The sequence below is a fragment of the Ambystoma mexicanum genome, chromosome 4q (assembly GCF_040938575.1).
Source record: "Ambystoma mexicanum isolate Mex_15411 chromosome 4q, UKY_AmexF1_1, whole genome shotgun sequence".
NCBI lineage: Eukaryota > Metazoa > Chordata > Amphibia > Caudata > Ambystomatidae > Ambystoma > Ambystoma mexicanum.
This window is the reverse complement of record NC_090928.1, coordinates 123,419,138-123,443,765: the sequence shown is the minus strand read 5'-3', so window position 1 is coordinate 123,443,765 and position 24,628 is coordinate 123,419,138. Positions and strand designations below refer to the sequence as shown.

Genomic DNA, 24,628 nt, shown 5'->3' with positions numbered 1-24,628 from the left:
GGCCGGTAAATCTGGTGATGGCACCCGCACACTTACACCCGGACAAGCCACAATTGCATTTAGCCCTTGTCATTACATTGACATTGATGACTGCAGACATATATCCCTAACATCACCCTGATCCACTGTGAAATGGTCCATACAATGCATGGATATCCATTCACACTGACAATGCGCATTTGAAAATGCCAAACTATGACATATGCTAAGTCATTGTACTGGTGGATGGTGGATGGGAGTTCCGTCAGACGTCGATCTAGGAAGGCCTGGAGGAACATAGACATTGTCTCAGCTATAGATGACATTACACTGTTGCCCTCCCGTACTCTCCTGTACATCTGTAATATGACTCGTGTACAATGGCCAAGTGCACTGCATTACAACACCCACTAGTCTGGGCACTCTCATGAATCAGCAGCACCTCCTGGAGGTGCTGATGCACCACGGATGTCAAGGCATCCTGGCGTTTTTCCATGCCGCTGAGTCTGCCATCAATTTCCCTCACACTGGGTAAGGGTTGGCATTATGGGCTAATTGGGCCCATGGGGCTGAATAGCAAAGGCTCATCAGTGCTGTGTTCGGTGTTCTCCCCTGTGTCTACTCCACCGTCATATGCTATGCCCTCTACACTGGACACATGTGCATGCGGCTGCAGTGGTGGTGGTGGTGGCACTGCTGCAGCTGGGGCTGCCTGGTTGGGTGAAGCTTGTGCGACTGCTGGTGGCTCAATGGCTTGAACTTGTGGGACCGGTGGTGGCTCATTGGCTGAGGCTTGTGCAACAGGTGGTGGCTCAGTGGCTTGAACTTGTGGGACCAGTGGTGGCTCAATGGCTGGGGCTTGTGCAACAGGTGGTGGCTCAATGGCTTGAGCAGTGGTGGCTCAATGGCTTGAGCTTGTGTGACTCAATGGCTGGGGCTTGTGCGACCGGTGGTGGCTCAATGGCTGGGGCTTGTGCGATCGGTGGTGGCTCAATGGCTTGAGTTTGTGTGCCCAGTGGTGGCTCAATGGCTTCAGCTTGTGTGACCGGTGGTGGCTCAATGGCTGGAGCTCGTGCGACTGGTGGTGGCTTGACGGGTGCAGCTGGGGTGGCAGTGGCAATTGTGCCTGTGGAGTCCTGGGTGGAGGTGGTGGTCTGTTGGGTCTGGCGGCGTCTAGGGCTGGTGCCCTTTGAGGTGCTTGGATGGGCCTCTTCATTGTGAGATGATATGATGCGCCTGAGTGAGTCAGAAAGGCAGGTTTGTCAGTGAACAGTGTGGATTATGAGGCAGAGATTCATGCATTATCTTGTTTGTGCCTGTGCTGTGCCAGGGACCTAGCGGGGGACATTTCACGGTGCACATATGCTTGTGTCATGTGTACTGTGTGGGTGGATGTGTGATGTCGGTACATGTTAGGGTGGTGTGCCAGAGATACTGTCATGGTGTACTGAAAATTGCTGGGTACGGTGATAGGGGTGTGGCCTTCATGCTGTGGGATGTTGGGTTGGAGAGAGGTGTGCCATGGATGGGGTCGCCATGTGCCTTCTGCCTGTAGCACTTACAGGGATAGGTGACAATTTCTGCTCATGGGTCAGGCTGGCTGGGACTAAGGAGTCAAATGTTTCCTTTGTGTGTGATGCTGCTCATTTGTGGGTGGAGAAGGGGCTTACCACTGATGTGACTTTGTGCCAGGGGAAGTACGGCGAGCACACGTGCATTAAGCTGTGTGTGGCAGGGGGATGTGTGTCGGAGTGTAAGAAGAAGCATGTTCTGTAGGCAATACAGGGTGCCTGTGCTGTGTTCTAGGTGTATTAGTGGTATGAGTGATGTTTTGGGGGAGGGTGTATGTCGGTGTGTGCACCCAGGTTGCTGTTTTCTTGGGGGGGCGGCATGCAGGGCTGTATTGGTGTTGTGGACGATGCACTTGATATTCATGTCATATGTTGCTACAGTAGTATGTGCAGGGTGGACAGGGTGGTTGACATTACATTGGGGTTATGTGCACTCACCAGCCTCTTCAGGTGTCGTCGCTCCGGCCTGCGCAGCACCAACCCCTTTGATGGCTTTGAGGTGCCGCAAACTGCTGCACGTCTCCTCCTAAGGCAGCAGACATATTGGGGATGCACTCCCACCACCTGTGGTCATGCCCTGTCTGCGCTGGGCCGACAGGAGGTTGCGCACCCTCAAGTACAGGTCACCCCATCTCGTGTGGCAGTCTTGCACTGTGTGGGGGGTTGTGCTGACTGCAGAGACTTTCTGGGCATCCTCCTCCCAGAAGCTCTTCTTGCGCAGCTGGGCCTGCCTGCGCTGGTCGTTTGCGCAGAGCTCTGCAACATGCTGAACTATGGTGTCCGATAACATGTTAAGCTCCGCCTCACTCAAGCGTGGCTTATGTCTCCAGGTCTCACAGACTCTTGAAGACATGGTAAAGCTGGAGTTTCTGTGGTCAGGAGTGGTGGATTTCGCCTGTGCTTTCAGACTTGCAATGGATTGTGTTTTAGTAATGGCCGCCAGCCGATTTCCTGTTCCGCAGATCACTGTTTCCGGTCACGGTATTTGCGGGACCATTGTTACTGATGCCAGTGGCTCCGAGACCATATTGCCGGATTCGGAGTCACTGACACCGAGGACCACAGTGTTGTCATTTTTGTGGGGTTTTGATAGTGTTTCCGGCATGCCGGTACCGTGGTTTCCAGCATGCCTAGATGCGCGTGCCCATCAAAACGAAATCGGCCAGAGATTCCGGCATCACAGGTTGCCAGACACTGTGGCACTGGCATGTCCGAAAGTAGGATTTCTTACCGGCAGACTTGCAATGAGGCCCCATGTTGTTTTCTAAATTAACAGCCATTGTGATTTCTTGACATTCCTTGGCAAATTTTGTTTCAGGCCAATTGGTGTGGTAGATAGTAACACTGCATCATCAGCATAGAAAAGTGCTGGAAATATATTTGTGCCGAGCTTAGGAGGGTGAAGCCCAAGGACCACCAACTCCTCTATTATTGCATTAATATCCAGGAAAAATAAAAGGGGGGCCAGCACACATCCCTGACTGACCGCCCTCTACACTCTGAAAGAATCAGTGGTCTCCCCGTCCAACCCCCATCTCACTGACACCTTGTTATTAGTGTAAAGGGGTTGAATGTTAGCCAAGAGAGGACATGGAAAACACTTTTTTGTCAGCTCTAACCACAGTTTGGAAAGTGACACGCTATTGAACGCTGTGCGAAGATCAACAAATATTGCATGCACCATAACTTGCTGTATGGTCACATATTTAGCCAAGATTGCGCTCAGCCTGAAACACTGGTCCACTGTGCTTATGCCGGGCTGAAACCCGGCTTGCAGATGCTGCAGACGAGTTAGCAAAACCTTGGCACATATCTTCCCCAGAGTGTCCAAAAGTGAAATGTGTCTATAATTTCCTGGAATCTTGTTATATCCCTTCTTAAATAATGGGATAATAATAGCTTCATGCCAAGATTGCAGAGCAGCCCCATGTCTCGGCAACAAAGTCCAACATATGTTTCAATAGAGATGCCCTGATTCGGGGCTCGTCCTTAAACAGATCGATGGGGACTCCATCATGCCCTGGGGTCTTCCTGCAGCCTAGTCCTGTGATGGCATCTTCCACCTCAGTGATTGAAAATATAATGGGGGCCTCTCCGCCTTGCCCAGTGTTCTTTTACTGGGGGCGGATCCTGCATCCCATCCTGCCCTTTTGTGTAAAGCTTACTAAAGTAAAGTTACATTCAGTCGGGGGTATGTGATTGGAGACAGGACCTACTGCTCTAAGCTCGTTACCTCCAACAAGCCCCCAGAAAATAATGTGGTCACGTTCCCACAAGGCAACAGTTCTTCCCATTTGTTCTTGGTGTATTGTTGTTAAACGGGATATCATATCGTGCCTCCTTTATTGTATATATTGGCCTAAGCCCATTCACTCTGCGAAGAAATCCACGTTGCAAAGTTCTGATCTTAGATCGATTTAGCTGCCATTTTAGGTTCATCCGCCATTTTGATTCTCACTCCAAAGTCACCCTGTGTTATAAAATGGTGGACAGTGTTCTTCTGTTTGTAACTTGGCTGTCCTGACCTCTACATGCAAGTTAATGTCTAAACTGCCCGTAAGCCAAATGTTAGGGTCATGTAATGAGACCTTGTCCTTCCTTGACCTGTAGATCAAGGATTACCTGTGCCAACAAAACTGACCCGCATGCATATATTAAATACAATGTTGTTTAAATACTGAACGTGAACACTTGTTGAACTACATTGTATAAAACATGTACTAAGGCTTAATGTTAAAGCCAAAGATACACTGTTGCCATTGTTCCCTATTGGAGTATATACTAGGAATAGTCCATATGCATATAGATGAATACATTAGAAGTGAACTTGGCACAAACCCCTAGCCCGAGGAATGATTAACCTGTAGATGGGCTGGACATTATGTTACAAATTGTATAAAAGAGCAAATGTTCCGATGTACAGTCCCACTCACTTCTCACACCGAAAGGGCCGGTATTCGCTGTGATGTACTGAGGGCCAAATAGCTATCTGATACTTTGTTCCTTTGAAAAATGTTCAGTTACAGAATAAAGATCTGTGTATCTTTGTAATCCTGTGTTCGGTGTATTTCCTTTTGGGGTACTCAGCCTCGATATTCTATTTTGCTTTTACAGATGGCACCCGAATAGGGACCCTGAAGATTGATGCCAGCTCGTTGAAGGTTGACACGGCTATCGGACTGGGATTGGATGGTGTAAAAGGGGGCCCCTTTTTTGGATGAGACGCGACACCTCAGCAGCGCTGCATGACCCGATCCCTGGACGGTGAGCGCGCAGTCCGAGTCGGCATCTTGACGAGGGTCCATATATCGGGGCGGGCAGATTTGCCGAAATCACCAACCACGAGGAAATCTTTGTTAGAAAATTTGTAATCTGATCTGACCTCCTTAGGATTTGATCAGGTGAGTCGTGACCCGATTCTTAACTATCCTGATAATTTGTTTTGGCGCATTGCACTCGCAAGTACAATTATTGACCAGGTAACACCAGTATTCTGATATGCCTGGGAAATTGTCTGCCTGCTTCAGGGCATTATCCCGCAAGGACAGACAATCTTTGGAATTTGGCCGTCCGGCGACAATGGAGGGGTCGCCGGCGTGTACTATGTACTGTAAGCACGGCATTGGTAGTATAGTGTTTAATGATATTTTGCACAGACAAACTAGACATGCTTCCGAACTTCAGTGGCCAATCGATGGTAGTTTTGAAATCCCTCATATTGAATACTTAGAATCTATATTATTGAAGAAAAAGGCTAGACCTGCAGCATTTGATGGATTACAGAATTGGAAGAAAGAAGCTTTGCAGCAGCTTAAGAGTAGAGAAAAGCATACACGCCGTCATATGACGAATGCCGAAAAAGCATTGTTGTATAACCACAATAAACAGTCTGAGTCAGTTAGGAATATGGATAGGGCTTTTTCATTTGGTATCCATAAAATGTATCCTTCTAAAGACTTTCATGTTTCTGATGAACTTATCGATAAACTATTAAATGAACGAAGGACTGGTGCCACTGCGCCACCTCCGTATGTTCCTCTTCTTGCTGCTTTGCCCCTTCCTGCTGTTATTCCTCCTCCCATAGTTCCTCCTGCTCCTCCTATTGTTCCTCCTGCTGTTCCTCTTCCTCTAGTCGGTGTTCCTCCTCTTGTCGTTGTTCCTCCACCCGTTCCTCCACCTTTGCCTGCTGTTATGGGTCCGGTGGGCTTACCTGGCGCGCCGGTGATAGTAGCTCTGTATCCGGATGTTCAAAATGTGCCTACTCTCCCTCTTCCAAGTGGTTCTACACCGCTTGTAGTAGATCAGGGAGTGGGATCGAGGGTTGTAACTCGTAGTACTGCATCTTCAGAGAAAAAGCGTGAGTTAACTGCGTGGGCTAAGCATTGCATGGAGAGGGGTGAACAAGTTGCAGTTTTTGCCACACTTTCTAATATAGACAATTTTCCTGAGAAAAACGTTTTTTATTGAAGGATTAGGAATTCATTTATGTGTAATGTGGAACAGGCTAAATGATATAGATCTCCCACAAGGGTTGAGGAATCTGAATACTTTAGCGTTTTCTAGAGATACTGCGGAGAAAGTACATGAGCACGTCGAGAGGGTTTTTGAGTATAGAAGGGAGTTGGAAAGGCTACGGAATGAAGATGTAGATGGTGATAGTTTGGATGTTAAGTTCGTACAGAAACGGTTTCTTCCTTGTCAAAAATCGATAAATGAGGAAACTCGAATTTGTACGAAGGATGCGATTAGGTGGATCTCAGACACATCGATAATTCCCGTAGAGGTATATGACACATATAGTCAGTATACGCCAGAAATGCAGAGGAAAGTGATACAGGTAATGGTAGAGTACCTACAGTATGAGTGTGTAAAAAGAAAGATTTGTTGTCCCACAGAGTTATTGAGTATTTATAAGAGGGCTTTTTCGTTTGACACTTCTTCGGCTGCTTTAGCGCTTGATTTGGCTCTGTTGCTTAGTAAGCGTTCGGAGTTGCCTACTTCTCAGTTGCCTATGAGAGAGGTCCCTCTGACATTTGTCCCAAAAGTCGAGGTTCCAGCGGATGCCAGAACAGGTGCACATGCCCGTTCTCGAGACAGGAAGTGAACACCATTAAACAATCTATTCCCGACATTAGGAAGAGTTCTACAAAGAAATAGAGTCTGTCTTCCAATCATCAGTATTCACTCTAAGTGATATTGATTTGTTATTTCCTGTACTCCTGCCTGTTGATTTGTGGAAACAGATTAGAACTGTAGATGATGTACCAGGGTTAGGAGATACATCGACTAACATGGTTAGACTTGATGGAGAAAGGCCAGCTGGCGAAAGACCGGCTCAGGTAATACTAACTTTGCCTGACAGAATAGTTACAAAATTGAAAACTATAATTCCTGAAAAGAGAATTTTTTGGGACAAGCTTACTGCCTTTGTCCAAGGGAAGTCTGAGGGTGCTACCGAGTACTTTAATCGGTTCGAACAGGTATTTTCAGATTTCTGTGGACAAGACTCAGGCACAGAGTCTGGGAAAACATTATTTGTGGACAAATTTGTGCGTGGATTGCTGCCTGACATCCAGTCGCAAATTATGTCCTCCCAGAGCGCTTGGCAAGCAAAGTCTCAGTCAGAAGTATTGCACATGGCTCAGTACTACCAGAATCATGTTAATAATGAAAAGGAAAGAGTTGAAAATGAAAAGGTGACTTAAAAACAAAAGTATTATTGCAGCAAATTGTTAGAGGCCCATGAGGGGGTAACTCGCAATTCAGGAGTCAGTGTGCCATTGGGTCCTGTAAACATAAACCAGTGTGCTTATTGTAGACAAGAGGGTCATTGGCATGCACAATGCCCGATCCTCCAGCAGAGGCCGAATAACGCATTTGGGAATATGGGTAGACGATCCAGAGGGCGCCCAGGTGTAGAGGTCAGTTTTCACAGGATTCACAGAAACCTTTTTCGCAGGACAATCAGACATCAAGTATGGATAATAGAAACATTTTTTATCATCCTTCTGCTGCTTACCTCTCTGAAGAACTTCCTTTTGACGACATTCTGTTTCGCTAGGATTGCCCGAAGCAGGGTTTGGAACCAACGCCTATTCCCGTTAATCAGAAAGGTCCCTACGTTGAGATGTTAGTGGGAAATGGGAAACATCTATTCTTGATAGATACAGGGGCACAGAAGTGTTCCATTGATCATTCACAGGTTCCAAACATTCCACTGCCAGGGCAAACTAATGTTTTTGTAGGGTTTTCTGGCACACCAGTTGTCTGTCCGGTTTCTTCGCCGGTACCTATTTCTTTGGGTTCCTTTACGGACCATTGTCCATTCCTTTTGACTACGAATTGTGGGGAGAATTTGTTGGGGTTGAATCTGTTGAAGGAATTAAATGCAGTGATTCACTGTTCTTCTGATGGAGTGCGTTTTACGATTTCACCACAGCAACTTTCTGTCTCTCAATTCTTGACCAGACCTTTGCTGCCGGAATTTAGTGATGTTCCGGAGTGTTTGTGGGCTATTGACGATAATGACGTTGGTGTTTTGCAAATTGAACCTGTTAAGATTATCTTGAAACATGGAGTGAAGTTGCCACGTATTCCCGAGTATAAGATTTCGGTCGATGGTGAGCAAGCTTTGAAATGCATCTTCTCCGATTTTGTGCATCGAGGGGTGATTGAGGAAATTGCAGGTAGTTTGTGCAATAGTCCGATTTTGCCCGTCTACAAGAAAGGCGATAATGCAATTCCTTTTCGTTTCATAATTGATCTACGTGCCATCAATAAAATCGTTGCTCCACAATTTCCAATTGTGCCTGATGTGACGACAATATTAACCATGATCCCGGCTTCAGCTAGTAATTTTAGTGTCGTGGATCTAAAGAACGCTTTCTTTAGTATTCCTATGCACAAAGACAGTAGATACCTGTTCGCGTTCACCTTAGGGGGGATACTTGTTTACTTTTACCCGTGCAGCGCAAGGTTACAAGGAAAGTCCTAGCATCTATAGTAGGGTTTTGAAAGAGCAGCTCGATACCCTTGAGTTGCCCTCTACTTGTACAATGCTTCAATATGTCGACCACCTGCTTTTAGCTGCTGACTCAGAGAGCGCTTGTAAGGAGGGCACCGTGTTGTTGCTTATTCACTTGGCTAAACATGGACAGAAAGCTTCGCTTAAAAAATGTCAATATTGTTGTCAGGAGGTCGCCTATCGAGGCTATCTCCTGTTAAAGGAGGGAAGAAGGTTGACGCCTGAACGGATAAAACTCATTTCTAGCATGCCTGTCCCAAATACGCAGAAAGAAGTTAAAGCCTTGATAGGAATGGCTTCTTACTGTAGGCAGTGGATCCCCAATTTCTCACTAGTGATTAAACCAATGTTGGCCTTGACGAAGAAGGGCATTTCTTCGCCATTACTGTGGAACTTGGAACACCAGCAAGCATTTGATCTGCTCAAGACTGCATTGTGCTTGGCACCAGTTTTGGGCACACCAAACTATGAAAAGGCCTTTGTGTTGTATGTGCATGAATGTGATGGATGTGCTTTGGCTGTGTTAACGCAGGAACATGGAGGGAAAAATAGGCTGTGCGGCTACTTTTCTTCTGCCCTTGCTCCTGTAGCATGCGCTTTGCCAAGATGTTTGCGAGCTGTCGCTGCTGCTGCTGCGTCCATAAAACAGAGCGGGGGAATGGTCCTAGGCCATGCTTTTACCCTGATGGTACCTCACTCTGTAGATGTTCTACTGAACAGAACACAAACGTAACATCTCACCTCCGCACGATTAACGAGATACAAATTGATCTTGTTCGCACCGCACATCAAAATTCAGAGGTGTTGTGTTCTTAATCCGGCTGAACTTTTACCTTTCCCGCAAGGTACTGCTTGTAGTGACGAAGAGTCACATGACTGCCTTTACACTACCGAACAAGAGACTAAAGGTAGAATCGATATGAAAGATACTCCTTTGAACAATCCACAAGGGGAGCTGTTTTGCGATGGCTCCTGCTTCAAACTCCCGGATGGTACATCCACAGCTGCTTATGCAATCACTACATTGAGCACGGTTGTGGAAACCAAGAGAATCAAGCATAACTCTTTACAGGCCGCTGAGATTATAGCATTGGCCTGAGCTTGTGAACTTTCCGAATGGCTTACAGTAAACATATATACTGACAGTCAGTATGCCTTTGGGGTGGTTCACAACTTCGGTAGACTTTGGTCAGAAAGAGGTTTCTTGACTTCACATGGTACAAAAATTCAACATGGCTCCTTGATAGTGCGGTTACTCTCAGTGCTTGCACTCCCTACTCAGCTAGCGGTCATAAAATGCGGAGCGCATCAAAAGATTGTAGATAATGTAGGAAAAGGGAACGCTTTTGCTGACCTGATAGCCAAACAGACTGCCACTGATCTTTCTTCAGAAATGTATATTTCAAGGGAAGCCACAAATGCCTGTACTTTGGATGAGGGTATTGACTCTGTAAGGGATATCCAAGCCGATGCCACATTAGAAGAATCTAAGAAATGGGCTGAGGGTTTGGGAAAATTGGATGATGATGGGTGTTGGGTGGACAAAGTTGAAGGGAAGTGGTTACTGCCTGACGCATATATTATGATGATGGTTGTTATGGCTCATGGTCCCACCCATATATGTGCTTGTAAAATCACTGAAATGTTGCAAAATGTATGGATAAATGACAAAATCCCTAAGGTAGCTTAACGCTTCGTTCAGGGGTGCATGATTTGTTTGCAGCATAATATGGGAAAGGGCACATCAACTCCTAGGGGTAGTGTTGGTCCACCTTCTGTCCCCTTTGAGGTTATTCATTTTGATTTTATTGAGATGGAGCATTGCAACAATTTCAAGTATGTATTAGTCGTCATCTGAAATTTTAGCAAATGGGTCGAAGCTTTTCCCGTCAAAGATGCCATAGCTATGAACACGGCAAAGACTATGTTAAAGGAATATTTTCCAAGGTTTGGGTTGCCGAGAGTCATCTGGTCGGACAATGGTGACACTTTATCGCTGCTGTAATTCTGCAGATATGCGCAGGATTACAGATCGATAAACGGTTGCATTCGGCTAGACAAGCTGAGAGTGCTGGATTAGTAGAAAGACACAACGGCATCATCAAGAACAAGCTCACTAAGACGTGTGCCGGCACCAAACTAAAATGGCCGGACGCCTTACCGATCGTGTTGTTATCTATGAGAACGACCCCTCAAACTAAGACTGGGCTCTCTCCCTTTGAGGTGGTTATGGGTAGGCCAGCTAATATTTGGAATGTTCCGAAGTCTCGTTATTTACGAGAAGTCCAAAATGTACTTCTCTCCGACTATTGTGGCCAGTTAACTAAAAACCTGTATTTGATTTATCACCAGGTGCGAGAGGCTTTACCTGTATGGTACGAGGGCCTCGATCACAGCATACGACCGGGAGATTGTATCCTCACGAAATTGTTTCAGCGATCTTCTTGCCTTGCACCTCGTTGGCGGGGCCCCTTCCAAGTTTTGCTTGTCACACAGACTGCAGTGCAGGTAGCAGGCCGGAAGCATTGGATACACGTCTCGCACACCAAGAGGATTCCACACCCAGTGCCACACGATACATAAGATACACAACCCCTCACCAATGCTGTAACCAACACTCACAAAGCAGCAACCAGCATCGAGAGGGCATCGGAGACTCTCCCTGAGACCGTGAGGTCTGGCGAAACAGCCATTTCATCTCCACACTCTCCAACCGTTTTGTTTCCGGAAGTTGTTCCGAATCTTGTTTCTGATCTTGCTTCTGCTCATTCGTCACTTCAGGTGGGAAGTGACGACACGTTGTTCACAGATCACTCAGTACCAGGGATCACAAGGTACGGTCTGCGTCCGAAGAAGTAGACTTACTGCACGGTTCGGCTGTGCCATCAAGGAAAATCATCAAAGGACTTGTCTTTTTGGCCCGATCATTTGTACATAAGGGGATTCTGTTGGCTAGGTTTTGTGGAAGGACTAAGAAAACGCTCGGCCTGGAGGTCGCCAGCAAATAACATTGGTGCTCTCATTTGAAGAATACAAAGCCTGCAACCGCTCCCGCTTGTACAGAACAGATAAGAGAATGTGTGACCAGCTGCGAAAATGGGCAATCCAATGTGTGTGCCCCAAAAACGTATTGCTGTCTTGTGATAATGTTAATTGGTTTTACGATAGTCATTGTCTTAGGTTTATGGTATCTAGAAGAAGTACATCCGTTTGAGAATTTGTTACCTACCGAAAATGTACCTAATGTTTCTACTCCTTTCGTGCATCTTCATACTCTATCTCCTGGAGCCTCTCAGCACAGACAGAGTTATCATAACACACTATTACTCATCATGAAATCTACACATGCCATTTTTAACAGGTCTAATTGTTGGGTCTGTTCACATTTACCGCAACACGCGGATAAGAGGCTAGGTTGGAATATGCATCCTTTACCTTTGACAACTGCATGTTATGCTTCTCTTAGAGCACTATTCTTTGGCCGATGGAACGATAGCATCTCGGGGAATTTCAATGGGACTAACTTGAACGAGTTTGAAAAACGTATTCTGACGCCCCTGGGATGCTCGCTCTTTGCAAATAGGAGTAAGCTTAATGTTGCTTCTATTAGGTCTTCTGATAGACTGTCCCGTCCTTTTCAATTTTTGATCTCTATCAAGATGGCTCCTCTAGGCAATAAGGATGCCACGCCTCCTTCCTATACTATTAACCACAGCCCCGATTCAGTTTCTTTCTGCATACAAAGGAATGGTACTCAGTAAATGGGTGATTTTAAAGGTTGCGCCAATGTTGCAAATTTGACTGGCGAGGACAGACCTTTGTATGTAGGCGAACCTGTCTACTTTGTTTGCGGTAATGTAGCATTTCCATGGTTACCCAGGGATTGGCAGGGAACTTGTTATTTAGGGATTCTATTACCCGGGGTATTCATTACTAGTACCTTAGAAATCTCAAAGGCTCGTCCTCGACGAGACAAGAATGGTGACACTTCAGCACAAGTTCTAGGTGATGTAGCTAAATCCTTTGTGCCATTTTGGGGGCAAATAATGAACTCTGAAGATATCAGGAGACTAGCGACAGTACTGGAGAGGACCTTCAACCGGACCACTGACATACTCTATAATATGACTCTAGAACAGAAAGCAATAAGGTTAATAGCACTTCAGAACCGGATGGCATTAGATGCCATCCTGGCTGAACGTGGTGGGGTATATAAATTAGTGGGGTCCGCTTGCTGTGTTTTCGTGCCAGATTCCTCCCCAACTATCTTTAAGGCAATACAGAATCTGCATGTCCTTAGAAGACTATTGCTCATACATGCGAAATCCCACAATTTTTTGTGTAAACTCTGCCATTTCTTCAATGAGACAATACTCATAGAGGTTATATCGTAGAGAAAAAAATCTCTCAGACACAATTATTTTATATATTGGAACTGTGTGAGTGGTATACATAAAAGCACAATTCCAGGGAGAAAACAGACATCAAAATGGTTTCTTGGACCACAACAGAACAAACAAGAATATGTTTTCAACACACTGTATCAAGGCGTTTTTCAGGCAAAAATAAAGACAGGGGGCCTCATTACGACCCAGGCGGTCCGGAAATAACGGTGGCAGTAAACCCGGCGCCACCGTTGTTTCTGGACCGCCTGAGTCCGACCCCTGCAGGCAGGAGGTGATGTTCCCGCCAGGTCTGACCTGGTGGGTTTAACACCTCCCGCATGCAGGCGGACGAGGAAAGAGAAATTTGCATGTGTGGACAGCAATATATGTGCTGTAGTCAGTGACGCACTATTTCCCTGAAACTACAGTACATATATTGCTGTCCACACATGCAAATTTCTCTTTTGTGTCCTTGCAAATGTTTTATGTTGTTTTAAGAACCTTGTTTTGTAACTTCACACCATTGAATTGTGCATTTTTGACAAACCCCCACACAGATTGGGTTTGTTATACACACACTGTCTTTATTTTTGCCTGAAAAACGCCTTGATACAGTGTGTTGAAAACCTATTCTTGTTTGTTCTGTTGTGGTCCAAGAAACCATTTTGATGTCTGTCTGATGATCTTGGGGATGGAAACTACTTTCGGTCTTGCTGATTATTTTAGGTATTCTGTTGTTTCTTTGTTGTTGTATACAATGTCTTCCTGGTATGTGTTCGATGCTAGGGGGATGCTGCGCACAAGCGATAGGTACATTAGGACACAAAGTATACACCCCAGAAAAGATCTCCAATGAATATGAGCTGAAAGAAATTAGTATCTGATCTTATGGCAATTGATGTTTCCGATAGTGATTCAGGATGTATGGACATTGAGACGTGGAGTTACTCGTAAAGTGACTAGAAGTAGTTTAGCGCTTGGCTTAGGCCAAAATGATGGTTTGTTAAACGGGATATCATATCGTGCCTCCTTTATTGAATATATTGGCCTAAGCCCAGTCGCTCTGCAAAGAAATCCGTGTTGCAAAGTTCCGATCTTAGATCGATTAAGCCGCCATTTTAGGTTCATCCGCCATTTTGATTCTCACTCCAAAGTCACCCTGTGTTCTAAAATGGTGGACAGTGTCTTTCTGTTTGTAACTTGGCCGTCCTGATCTCTACATGCAAGTTAATGTTTAAACTGGCCGTCGGCCAAATGTTAGGGTCATGTAATCCGCGAGCATATATTAAATACAATGTTGTTTAAATACTGAACGTGAACACTTGTTGAACTACATTGTATAAAACATGTACTAAGGCTTAATGTTAAATCCAAAGATACACTGTTGCCATTGTAACCTATTGGAGTATATACTAGGAATAATCCATATGCATATAGATGAATAAATTAGAAGTGAACTCGGCACGAACCCCTAGCCCGAGGAATGATTAACCTGTAGATGGGCTGGACATTATGTTACAAATTATACAACAGAGCGAAATGTTCCAATGTACAGTCCCACTCACTTCTCACACCAAAAGGGCTGGTATTCGCTGTGATGTACTGAGGGCCAGATAGCTATCTGATACTTTGTTCCTTAGAAAACTGCTCAGTTATAGAATAAAGATCTGTGTATCTTTGTAATCCCATGTTTGGTGCATTTCCTTTTGGGGTACTCGGCCTCGATATTCTCTTTTGCTTTTACATTGTGATTTCTTAGAGGCAATCACTGCCTTACATTTATCCTGGAGATTCCTTAAATAGGACTTGTCAATTGAAGTTGTTTTTTTAATGTAAGAAACTAGAGCATGCTTAGCCAATTGGCAATCTTCATCAAACCAGCCCTGTGACCCAAAGTGTACCTTCTAATTTTTCCTGCTGGTTTAATAAAGAAATAAGACGGGGACTTCATCATATCAGTATACAGATCTCCCACCCTACTAAGCTCACGGCCACACATACAAATACCCGCTATGCTAGATTTGATACTGGGATAAATGCCTGATACTGTAAGCAGACTCCCACCCTTCTGATAACTGGGCCTAATGCCCACCCACCCACCCCACCCAGGGCTCATCACACAGCTTAGTGGATAGTGGTCACTATCACTATGTTTGATTACCTCCATACTGGCTCCTAAGTCCCAGATGGCCAAGCTAATCAAAACATAGTATTTTCGTGAGCTGCCTTGATGCCCTAAACATATGACACCTGCCGGTTTATCCGGAGAAACCCTTCCATTACATGAGCGCAAACCTGCCTCATACAATAACCTGGCCACCTTGGTAGCACCAGGGTGAAGCCTATTAGGCTTGAGTGACTCCAAGGGGGGATCCCAAACGCTACATCTTGGTCATCCCAAAGACCGAATAACACAATGAGGAGGGCGTTGGCAGACAAATCCCAGCGTCTGCGCGCCAACTAACATGTATAATGTTTGTAGATAAAGCGCCATGTCTCGGGCAAGGTGACACAGTGAGGGCAACCTGCGCCTGTTCAACTACAGTATGATGTACTAGACTGCTAGTGTGGTTAACAGATAATGACATCCAGGGGACTGGCCTTCCAGGTAGGCTAGGTCAGAGTGGTAGCTTTCAAAAGGGTGACAGAGAAGGTGCTAACTGTCCCTACCTGTAGGGAACGTTTTCCCTGGGCCGAGCTGGTGGGTTGACTATCTAAAAGTGGATAGAAAAAGAGAACAACACACGTTTTTTTAACTCAATTCTTACTAAAATGTGCACTTTCATGTATCGCTGGCCCAGACCCTTATGCGTGTATGTCTGTCAGCGTAGTGAACATAGCAGGAGAGGTTAATCCCACAACCATTGCTTCAAAATAATTTAAAATGTAGTGTACAATTCAAATACCAACCAATATTAGTGCAAATTAATTACTTTAATGGCCGTTACTGGAGGTAAGTAAACCCTGATTAAAATGGTGTTGACTTGGTTTGCAAGACTAAAGTGTAATTCTCTTTTTGAAGACTATTATTGGCAAGTAAGTGCTACGCTTTCTCACACAACCCTTCAGATAGGAGTGGTGTACGGCAGCAAATGTCAGGATTCTCACATCGCCAAGCTATTCTTGCCTGTTACTGTCACGATCCATGTCCCTGACACCCTCAGATATAAGAGCCCCCTGGTAGCAGTGGGGCTAAAGCCCTTCACACTGGCCCCAAGGGCCTTAAAACTCCATCAGAAACATACATGGAGTCAGTCCTGCCGCCTTTGGCGCCAGGCTCATTATCAGGAATAAAGCAATACCAGTTTTGGACCTTAATCCAACATGGAGGCCTATTACACAGCTCAGTTCTTTAGAACCAAGCCATGCGGTCTAGTGTTTTGGGTGTGGCGGGGCCTAGAACTACTTGGCCTGGAACTACTTTACCTGGGCTATTTAAACCACACCCAAACAGCAGAACACGCTTTGAGTTATTCTGCACTCCTGCAGCGTAACGCTCACCGTGTCCAGCTCCTGATCCTGCTCATCTGCTTCTCCGGCGACCCGATCCAGAAGCCCTAGATCCGGATTCCATTAATAACCTGGAAGAACAAGAACAGCATTAGCAAGCAAGAACACTTACCTGTGAAGTACCGGGCATTGAATCCATCTTGCACTTCGCTTACCTCGGCCATCTCCAGAGTTCGCCGCAACCTGCAAAGGTAAAGAAACAAGGACAGCATTAATAACAATTCTTACCTGGGCAAGCAGCGAGCCCTGGCAGCACCCTGCGCTTCTCTTACCTCGCCCATCTCCGGGTTTCACCGCAACCTGCAAGGGAGAAGGAACAAGGTCAGCATTAACAAAGCACATACCTGGGCAAGCAGTGCTTCGATCGCTCATCACTCCGGAACATCACCGCAACCTGTACAAAGAAGAGAAGAGAACACAGGTTAGCAATTAACACCAAAAAACAGCGCAACGCTCCACGCATCAATAACTCACCGTGGTCTTCGCCATCACAACCAGCCCTGTGAAAACAAAAAGAGACATTGTTAGGGAACAGCGTAGTGGAGCAAGACGCCGAGAAGACAGAGAAAATGGAGGGAAAGAAAGAGACAGAATAACAATGGAAAAGACATTATAACTCACCTGGAAGATAGCAAGCAGAGTCGGAGTCACAGTCGGTCTGGACCTGACATAAGGGCACACGGACCAATGAAGCAACTAGGACCACGGAACGCCCGCACAAACCACGCGCCCCTGCACAGAGACACAGGACAGAGAGTTCAACACACAAAAACCTAAGGTGAGCAATAACCCCAAGGGAGGGGATTTGGACCAGAGGGAGGTGGGAGCCCACCCATCACAGAACCACTATCTTAACCCTACATTCTCCTGTTATAGGTGCTACCCAACGTCTGGCACATAACCAAGCAGAGAGGGGTCCGGGAAAGCGCTTAGACCTCCATCCAGTATCGTGTGGCGCCCCCGTGGATACCAGGTGAGCGTAACAGTTACGGAGGTATCCATGACAACCGCATATACAAACACTACAGCAACCCTTGCAGGGCTAGCACTGAGAACACATTAAGTCGGTGGAAGACGAACGCTCGCGGTAATGAAACTTCCACTGTGAATTATTTCTATCAGTAGATGTCAGTATTTCCCAGTGGACACGATTCGGTGACCGCCGGGACCCACTGGGACGGGCTGACACACACATTTACTCATGTTTCTAGTCCGTTGGATCTCAGGTTGCCTTTCCAAGTGCCACGGCTCAGACACACAGATTTAACGAGCACCATCTATTCAGTTATGCAAACTTGTCTGTTTTGTGCACCCTGTGGGGTGCCTATTTTATGTTGACCTGAGAGGTGGGCAAGCGCTGCTTGTTCTTGGGGATTACAGCTTGGGCTAGCATAGCATGCTACATAATACAGCACATTCAGGATGGTCCCCACACGGCCACACTTGCTATGACCCAGGTGCCATAGCATGTGTTTTTTCACCGCACACTGTGTCTGGCGCTTTTGAGGTTTCATAACTCTGGGTCCTTACACCAGTCTTTGTTCCTTGTTTCCTTCATCGAACAGTGAGGTGACTGCAGAGTCCAATTTGAGTAGACTGGGACCAGATAAGCTCATGTTCCATACACTGCCAAAAGTGCAGATTCCACATACTGTATTCAGTCAAGCACAGTAAGTTCCCAGTTTGGGGTTGTTTTTGAAGCAATGTTTGAGCCTCACAGCTCTTTTTAAATGACTGTCCCAGTTACATACCACCACTCAGTACATATTATTTGTTGTTGTAGATCACCACCACAGGGTACTCTTGAAAGAGCCTACACCACAATTCCCTGTCCTGATGAAGGCTGATACATTTAAAGCCATCCACCTTCGTTGAAAGGCCGAAACACAGTTGTGTTGACTTTTTATCACCAAAGACAGATAAAGAATTGCGCGTGCACTCCTCATTTGGGTAGCAAAGCTCTTTTAACAAAGTTAAATGTGAGTATTTTCAATTTTTACAGTGCAGGGAAGGAAGAATGGCCCTGGCACAGAACCACCATTACAAACATAAACAGAGAAAAAAGGATCCAAAGTTGGAACCCTTCCATCCCCTGCACACTGTCAAATCATGTCATAAAACGGTTAAGTAATCAATTCTGAAGATATCAAGCATTTACATATATAGCCTATTCAAAAGAGAGATTTTATAGTTTTTGTTTAGACTTTTTATCACCACACAATGCTAGTGTTGAATAATGTTCACTAAGTCTATGAGTTTGACCGAGGTCAATATAATACCCTATGTAATGTGTAAGGGGTTGTATTGTTAGGATGTCTCCTTTATGTATTAAATGAGTGAAAGGCCTAAATGAAAAACATCACGTTTAAACGAAAATGTGCTAGTGGTGCTTACATTGAAAATAATGCAACAACTAATGGCAGCACTGAAATCCACTATCAATCTATCAAGTGAAATAATTGTCTGTAAAATGACACAGCAGTAAACAGCGAACATGGAAAAACCACCAAAGGAACTGGGCAACACCATTTTTGGAAAACCATCCTTCTGTAAGGCAAGGGACAGCCAAATGCTGGGGCGCAGGGTAGGGAGGTCCGTCATCCTCACTGAGGCTCCTGTTATATAGAAAAGGGCACAGCCCCCCAAACTCTACGTCAAGCTGTACAATTGTATAAGGACCCCTTCACCCCCTCTGGCACTATCAAAGCCACTTACATGTTAGATTTGAAATGGTTAGATTCTCAGGGGTGCATTCCACTCTGCGCCGTAGGGCAAGATATTCAAGGCACTGATGAAATATTAGAAATATGATTGAAAATGCTGTAGTAAGCAACTACATCTTCGGTCAGTGCCAATGGTGTTGAGTCACTTGTGATAGGAAGCCCAACTCACTGGTAATATAAAGTTATTCTTCCATGAGAATCCAGCCACCAAACTGAAAGTCAACAACATCAATGAGCAACACATAAACTGGTCTTAGTTGTCTTTTCTGTGGATGTGTTTTTCTTGCTCCTGAGCATTCCTTTTAAAAGGAACTGGGCACTGCCAGGATTTTTCTCCCAGGCTCTAAGGTAGAGATTGGGTACTGTCTCAAACCTTGGCAAACAGGGCTGCTTCAGCTGTCCTGGCTCACCTATTGGTCGTGGTGGGCAATGATTGAGTGAGGAGGGAAGGTGGGTGGAACAAGAGACCAGCAACGCATCATCGTAGTGAACAAAAGGAAGTGTGCCGACAACAGTGGGTTTTAAGTACTTTAGTTAAGTTAGCAGCACTGAGAATGAATATGAACAAGGTCGAGTATTAGGAAGCAGTGTAAATCCTAAGACTCTATATTGGGGTGCTCATAAATCACTAATATTTAATGCTAGAGTCAACCACAATCACACTGGTTCTGTGGCCCACTCCAAGCCTTAGGTCATAGCACGCATCTCAGGTGGTAAGAGGTTATGGCGAGCAGCCAACGTTGCTGAGGGAATAGTCTAGATGCTCAGAACAGGTGGAGCCAGATCTCTGGTGATGATAGGACAATGCACTGTGATAATGACCATGTAATGCGGGTGAGGCAAGGACACCACACATTTTAATATACAGGTGAATAAACTCAGTATCCAACTCAAGAAGCGAGGTTACCCCTGTAAACTGGTGAAAAGAGCATACAAATGAGCATGTAACATGCTAAGGGAAGTAACATTACAAACATGCACTCAGACAAACAATGATAATACATTTATGTGTGCATTGTCTGGCGATTAGCCAATAAGGTCAAAGAGTGATTCAGAACCCGCACAGACAGCCTTTACAAGAGAAAACTCTGAATGGCCCATAAACTAACACAGAACAACATTGTCCCTGTGCAGACCACCTTATGGCATATGGAGTGTCCTTCTGCCCACTGTCCCTGAGGCAGTTGCTCTGCCTGCCCCTATACCGCACACACAGAGGAAATGGATTTAGGCAATTTATTGAACTTTGTCTACTTGATAAGCTGCCCCTGCTGTCTGTGTAACATGGGTTTGACCATCAGGGTAGTGAAGGTGCGCATTAGCAAGCACAGGTCCTGCATAAATAACAAAAAGCAGGAGTCCCATTGATAAAACACAACTCTCAAACAGGTCATTGTCCCAACAAGACAGAACATCAAAATACCACCAGGTGGGAGTAATGCCGAACTGACACTGTTGTTGAGGGAACATCAGTGGGTTTTCCTTCTGAGAACTTCAATGCTTGGCCATGATGAGGCTATTGAGTGGAGTTGATTAGAAGTGGGTACAAATTAATATTTCCAGGAGTGTGTGGCAGATGAATAGTGTTTACACGCAACTGCAGGAAAGGCACTTTCTCCTTCATAATGTATTCACCAATTGAACATTTTGACTTCCAGCTTAATACAAACATAGATCTGCTTGATTTCATGTAGAACTCTGGCCCATAGATTGTGAGCATTGTTTATTGAGAAACATCAGAGTTCCTTGACAGGCGCTTTAGAGGGAACCACTTATATGTGTTGCCTCTAATCTATCATAAACAATAACTTCAGGATATTTAATGAGACTATGATTTTACCTTTGATTGGGTCCTCCTAATGCATAGTACACTGATTGGGTCCTCCTGCGGGAAGCAATTCACTCACCTGCATTGTGTGTCCTGGACAGGACTGCTAGCGTTCTGCCGCCGCTCCACGTTGGTTAGCCACACAACCCCCCCACATGGCCCACCCATCAGCCGTCTGACTGTTATCATCACGTCCGGGGTGAAGACGGGGCAAAGTCGGGACGCTGCTGTCTGCAGCTGTCCGCTGATGGCCGCTTATACCTATACATTGTTTATTTTTGCTATTATGCCTGTTATACTTTTTCCTCGCCATCATTGCCTTGACCAACAGTCTTTATCTTTCCCGGCTTCCCCATATGCTGCACTGCCAAATGTGTCACTCACTGGGTTTTTGTCTTTCAACATCTCTGCACCTGTTATCTTGTTGCTCCTTCCATTTTACAATTTTTCAGCTACTTTGTTGTCTGATATGATCTTACCTATTCCCTCTTTTTGTTCTCTTCATCCTCCATCCTCATTTTTCTACTTGTAATCTTTCTAATGTTGTTAATCCTTCTTGTTCCTCTCTGCCACCTCCTATTATTCTCACTCTGTGGAATGCACATTGTGTTTGCAAGAAATCTCATTTTGTGCTTGATACTTTCTTACATCTTAATCTTATTTTTGCATGCATTACTGAAACTTGGATTTCCCCTTCTAATATTGCTATCCCGTGTTGCTTACCACTTCTGATACTTCCTTTGTACCCCCTTGCCCCTCCGCCCTTGTGGTCGGGATGTTTGACTGGCATTCTAGATCGCTCTATCTTTACTTCTGTCTCCGCTCCCCGTTCCCTCCCATGGTTCTTATCTTTTGTGTATTCATTCATGACATTTGTGAAACCTTATCCTCTTGCCTTTTTGTTGATCTATCGTCTTCCTGGCCCAATGAGTTCTTTTTGTGATGATCTTCATGCTTTGCGGTCTGCTGTTTTGTCTTCTTGCACCCCATTTATTCTCTTGGGCCACCTTTCTTCTATTCATGCATCGCTTCCCTTCCTTTCTATTCTTGACTCTTATCTTACTCCCATTTCTTCTCCTCCCTAGAAGAGGCATAACAACCCCACACATCGTTGTACGCGGAGTGGTGCCTAATTGATCCTCAACTAGTAGCTGTTAATGCTGCTTGTATACTTGATATCTGAACCATGTACATTTTTATAAATCAACTAATCCCTATTTGGCTTGGGGTGAGGTTTGTAGGGGATTTCAGTAGGGAAGATTCATTGGAATTTGTTAATTGTTATTTCAAGGTTTTTGTGTTGAACGTTGATCTGTGACATCTTAGCATATTCTATTTATGCCCCAGTGGTGAGGAATACCATTGTGCCATAACTTTCTGTTTTTGATACATAAAATTCAATTAAAACGTTTTTGACCACAAAATATTTGATATCAACTATTAAGATGTATCATCATTTTGTTTTTCATAGTTACAAACCAGCACACACTGTAAGCCTGAAAAGGCGAGCAGTCACAGTATATTCTTGTCCATTTGAAGTGATCGACATAAGCAAAGTGAATTTTCTGCACCCTCTCACATTGTTCAATACTTTACAGCTCTTTGTTGCTTTACATCACTAAATACTTTAAATGTTTTAGATAAAATGCAGAGCGTCCCCACTATACTGAAGCTTACAATTTCCCTGCCACTTCCTCCAACTGATAGATACCACAACTTAGAGGTGCCACCCGGCCGCTAGCCCCTGGCAACCATCAACGCCAGGGTCTGTCTAATTGGCCGAGGTTGTGCCTTATGAATTAAGTACATTGACATCTGTAGCTAAAGAATAGAAGAGAAGAGAATGGGCACCTTACCAGGTTAGGGAGGGCAATCATCATGAAAGTGGTCCTGGGCCAAATGTGGAGATAGTTCGGTTTCATTGCAAACTGATGAAAGGAAGAAAACAAGAACAAATACATTATCAGTGTGCAATTAAATATATTAATGACTTAATAAATAACCTAATAAACTTCTGCTAACAAATGTGTGGTAAACGTCCAAAAAGCCTTTGCTAAAATGTTATGGTTTTACGAGGAAAACGGCAAACCGGATGTAAATATTTCCATAAATGTTTGCTGCCATTCATATCCCAGTCAAAGATGGCTGCCACAACGGTGCATGTCAGAGAAAGTGAGTAAAATCCAATACAATGCAATCTGAGTACATTTGTGTTTTATTTTGGCAATGCACACTAACACATTTTGAGTTATATTTGACTTTTTTTGACTTGTGTAAGCTTGTATTCGGCTATTAAGCCATAATAGAACATCATCACATTACATCAATACAATACATTCAATAAAAACAAAAAAAAAGAGATTCATATATTAAAACAGTCGATATCTTTCGATTCTTCTAGATTTTAAGACAGGTCACCTACTAAAATCTAATAAAACCATATTTTAAGGGGGGAGAGATTCAATTTGAACATTGTGTACTTACATAAGGCGCTATATAAACAAAATAAATACAATACAATACAATACATCTCGCAGCCCCCCAATAAAACAAATGAAGTTCATCAATATGCCTTGGGGAGGTCGTTTGAAAAAAAAACCTCAAGTTTCAGCTTTAGCAAATAATACTGATCAAACCCTGCAACCCCCCTCCCCCCCAGAATAAATAAAAAGAATTCCTCACATCAATATACCTAGTAAAATCAAAAGGAACATCTCATATTATGGGCCTCAGCACGAATTCCTAAAATAGCCAAGCCCTTGGAGGGTGAGGGGGGAGAATCTGGCTTCATGTTAAACGTTTCAGAAACTCGCAGTCCCCCAGAGGAAAACTCATAAGGAGTACTCACATTTCCAACCTCATGATCCATGCCCGGTGTATACATTTTGATACTTTAAAAACAGTTCCTGGCTCATCAGTTGTCTTACATAATTCCAATGCTTCAATCACTGTGCTTATCCCAGCTTGTCTCATTAGGGTTTTAAGACACACATTTCTCAGTCCCTGTGAACCGGGGCAGAAGTACATAAAATGTGTAATTGCTTCCTTGCTTGCATTACACAGGGGGCATTCACCCGTATTCCCTGGCCTCCATGAGGCAGTACATTTTGCCACCCTCAGTGTAGTGTACCCCGATCTAAAATTTATAAAAAGAACGCAGGCATACGGGGCTAATCCAGTCCAAATATTTTTCGAACCCAAAGTCTCACTTAACCTGTATATAATCAGATGGGGATTTTAGGTTCACACAGGCTTCTGCCATGCATCCTCTGTATGATTCTTCGTGGATCTTTGCCTTGATGCGCTTGGACTTTGGTTTATCAATTACTTGGGGTTGTGACCATGCCTCATGCTCATTTAAATCATAGAGGCTTTTCCTAACATGCACCAGCCAAGGCTGTTTCCTAGCTCCTTCTATGCTCATCAAGTGAAACATGTCTGTGCTATAGGAGTCAAGTTCAGGCGTCCCCCAAAAACAGTACAGGATTGGTTTTGCTGCAGCTATTGCATCAATATTTATTTGACACTGAAGGTCTTCTGACGTATTCACCACGCCCACCTTACTGACTAAACATGTCCTGTTGTGAACTCCAGTGTGGTGATTAGAG

General features: G+C 44.7%; 1 protein-coding gene across 3 annotated transcripts in view; it reads right to left on the bottom strand.

The window, feature by feature from the left end:
* KMO (kynurenine 3-monooxygenase) overlaps positions 1–24,628 on the bottom strand; it is a 387,929-nt gene that overhangs the window by 118,928 nt on the left and 244,373 nt on the right. For all 3 annotated transcript variants that reach the window (XM_069607648.1, XM_069607647.1, XM_069607649.1), the window contains one exon: positions 22,877–22,948. In XM_069607648.1, the coding sequence (XP_069463749.1) occupies positions 22,877–22,948 (72 nt within the window). The remainder of the gene's footprint in view (positions 1–22,876; positions 22,949–24,628) is intronic.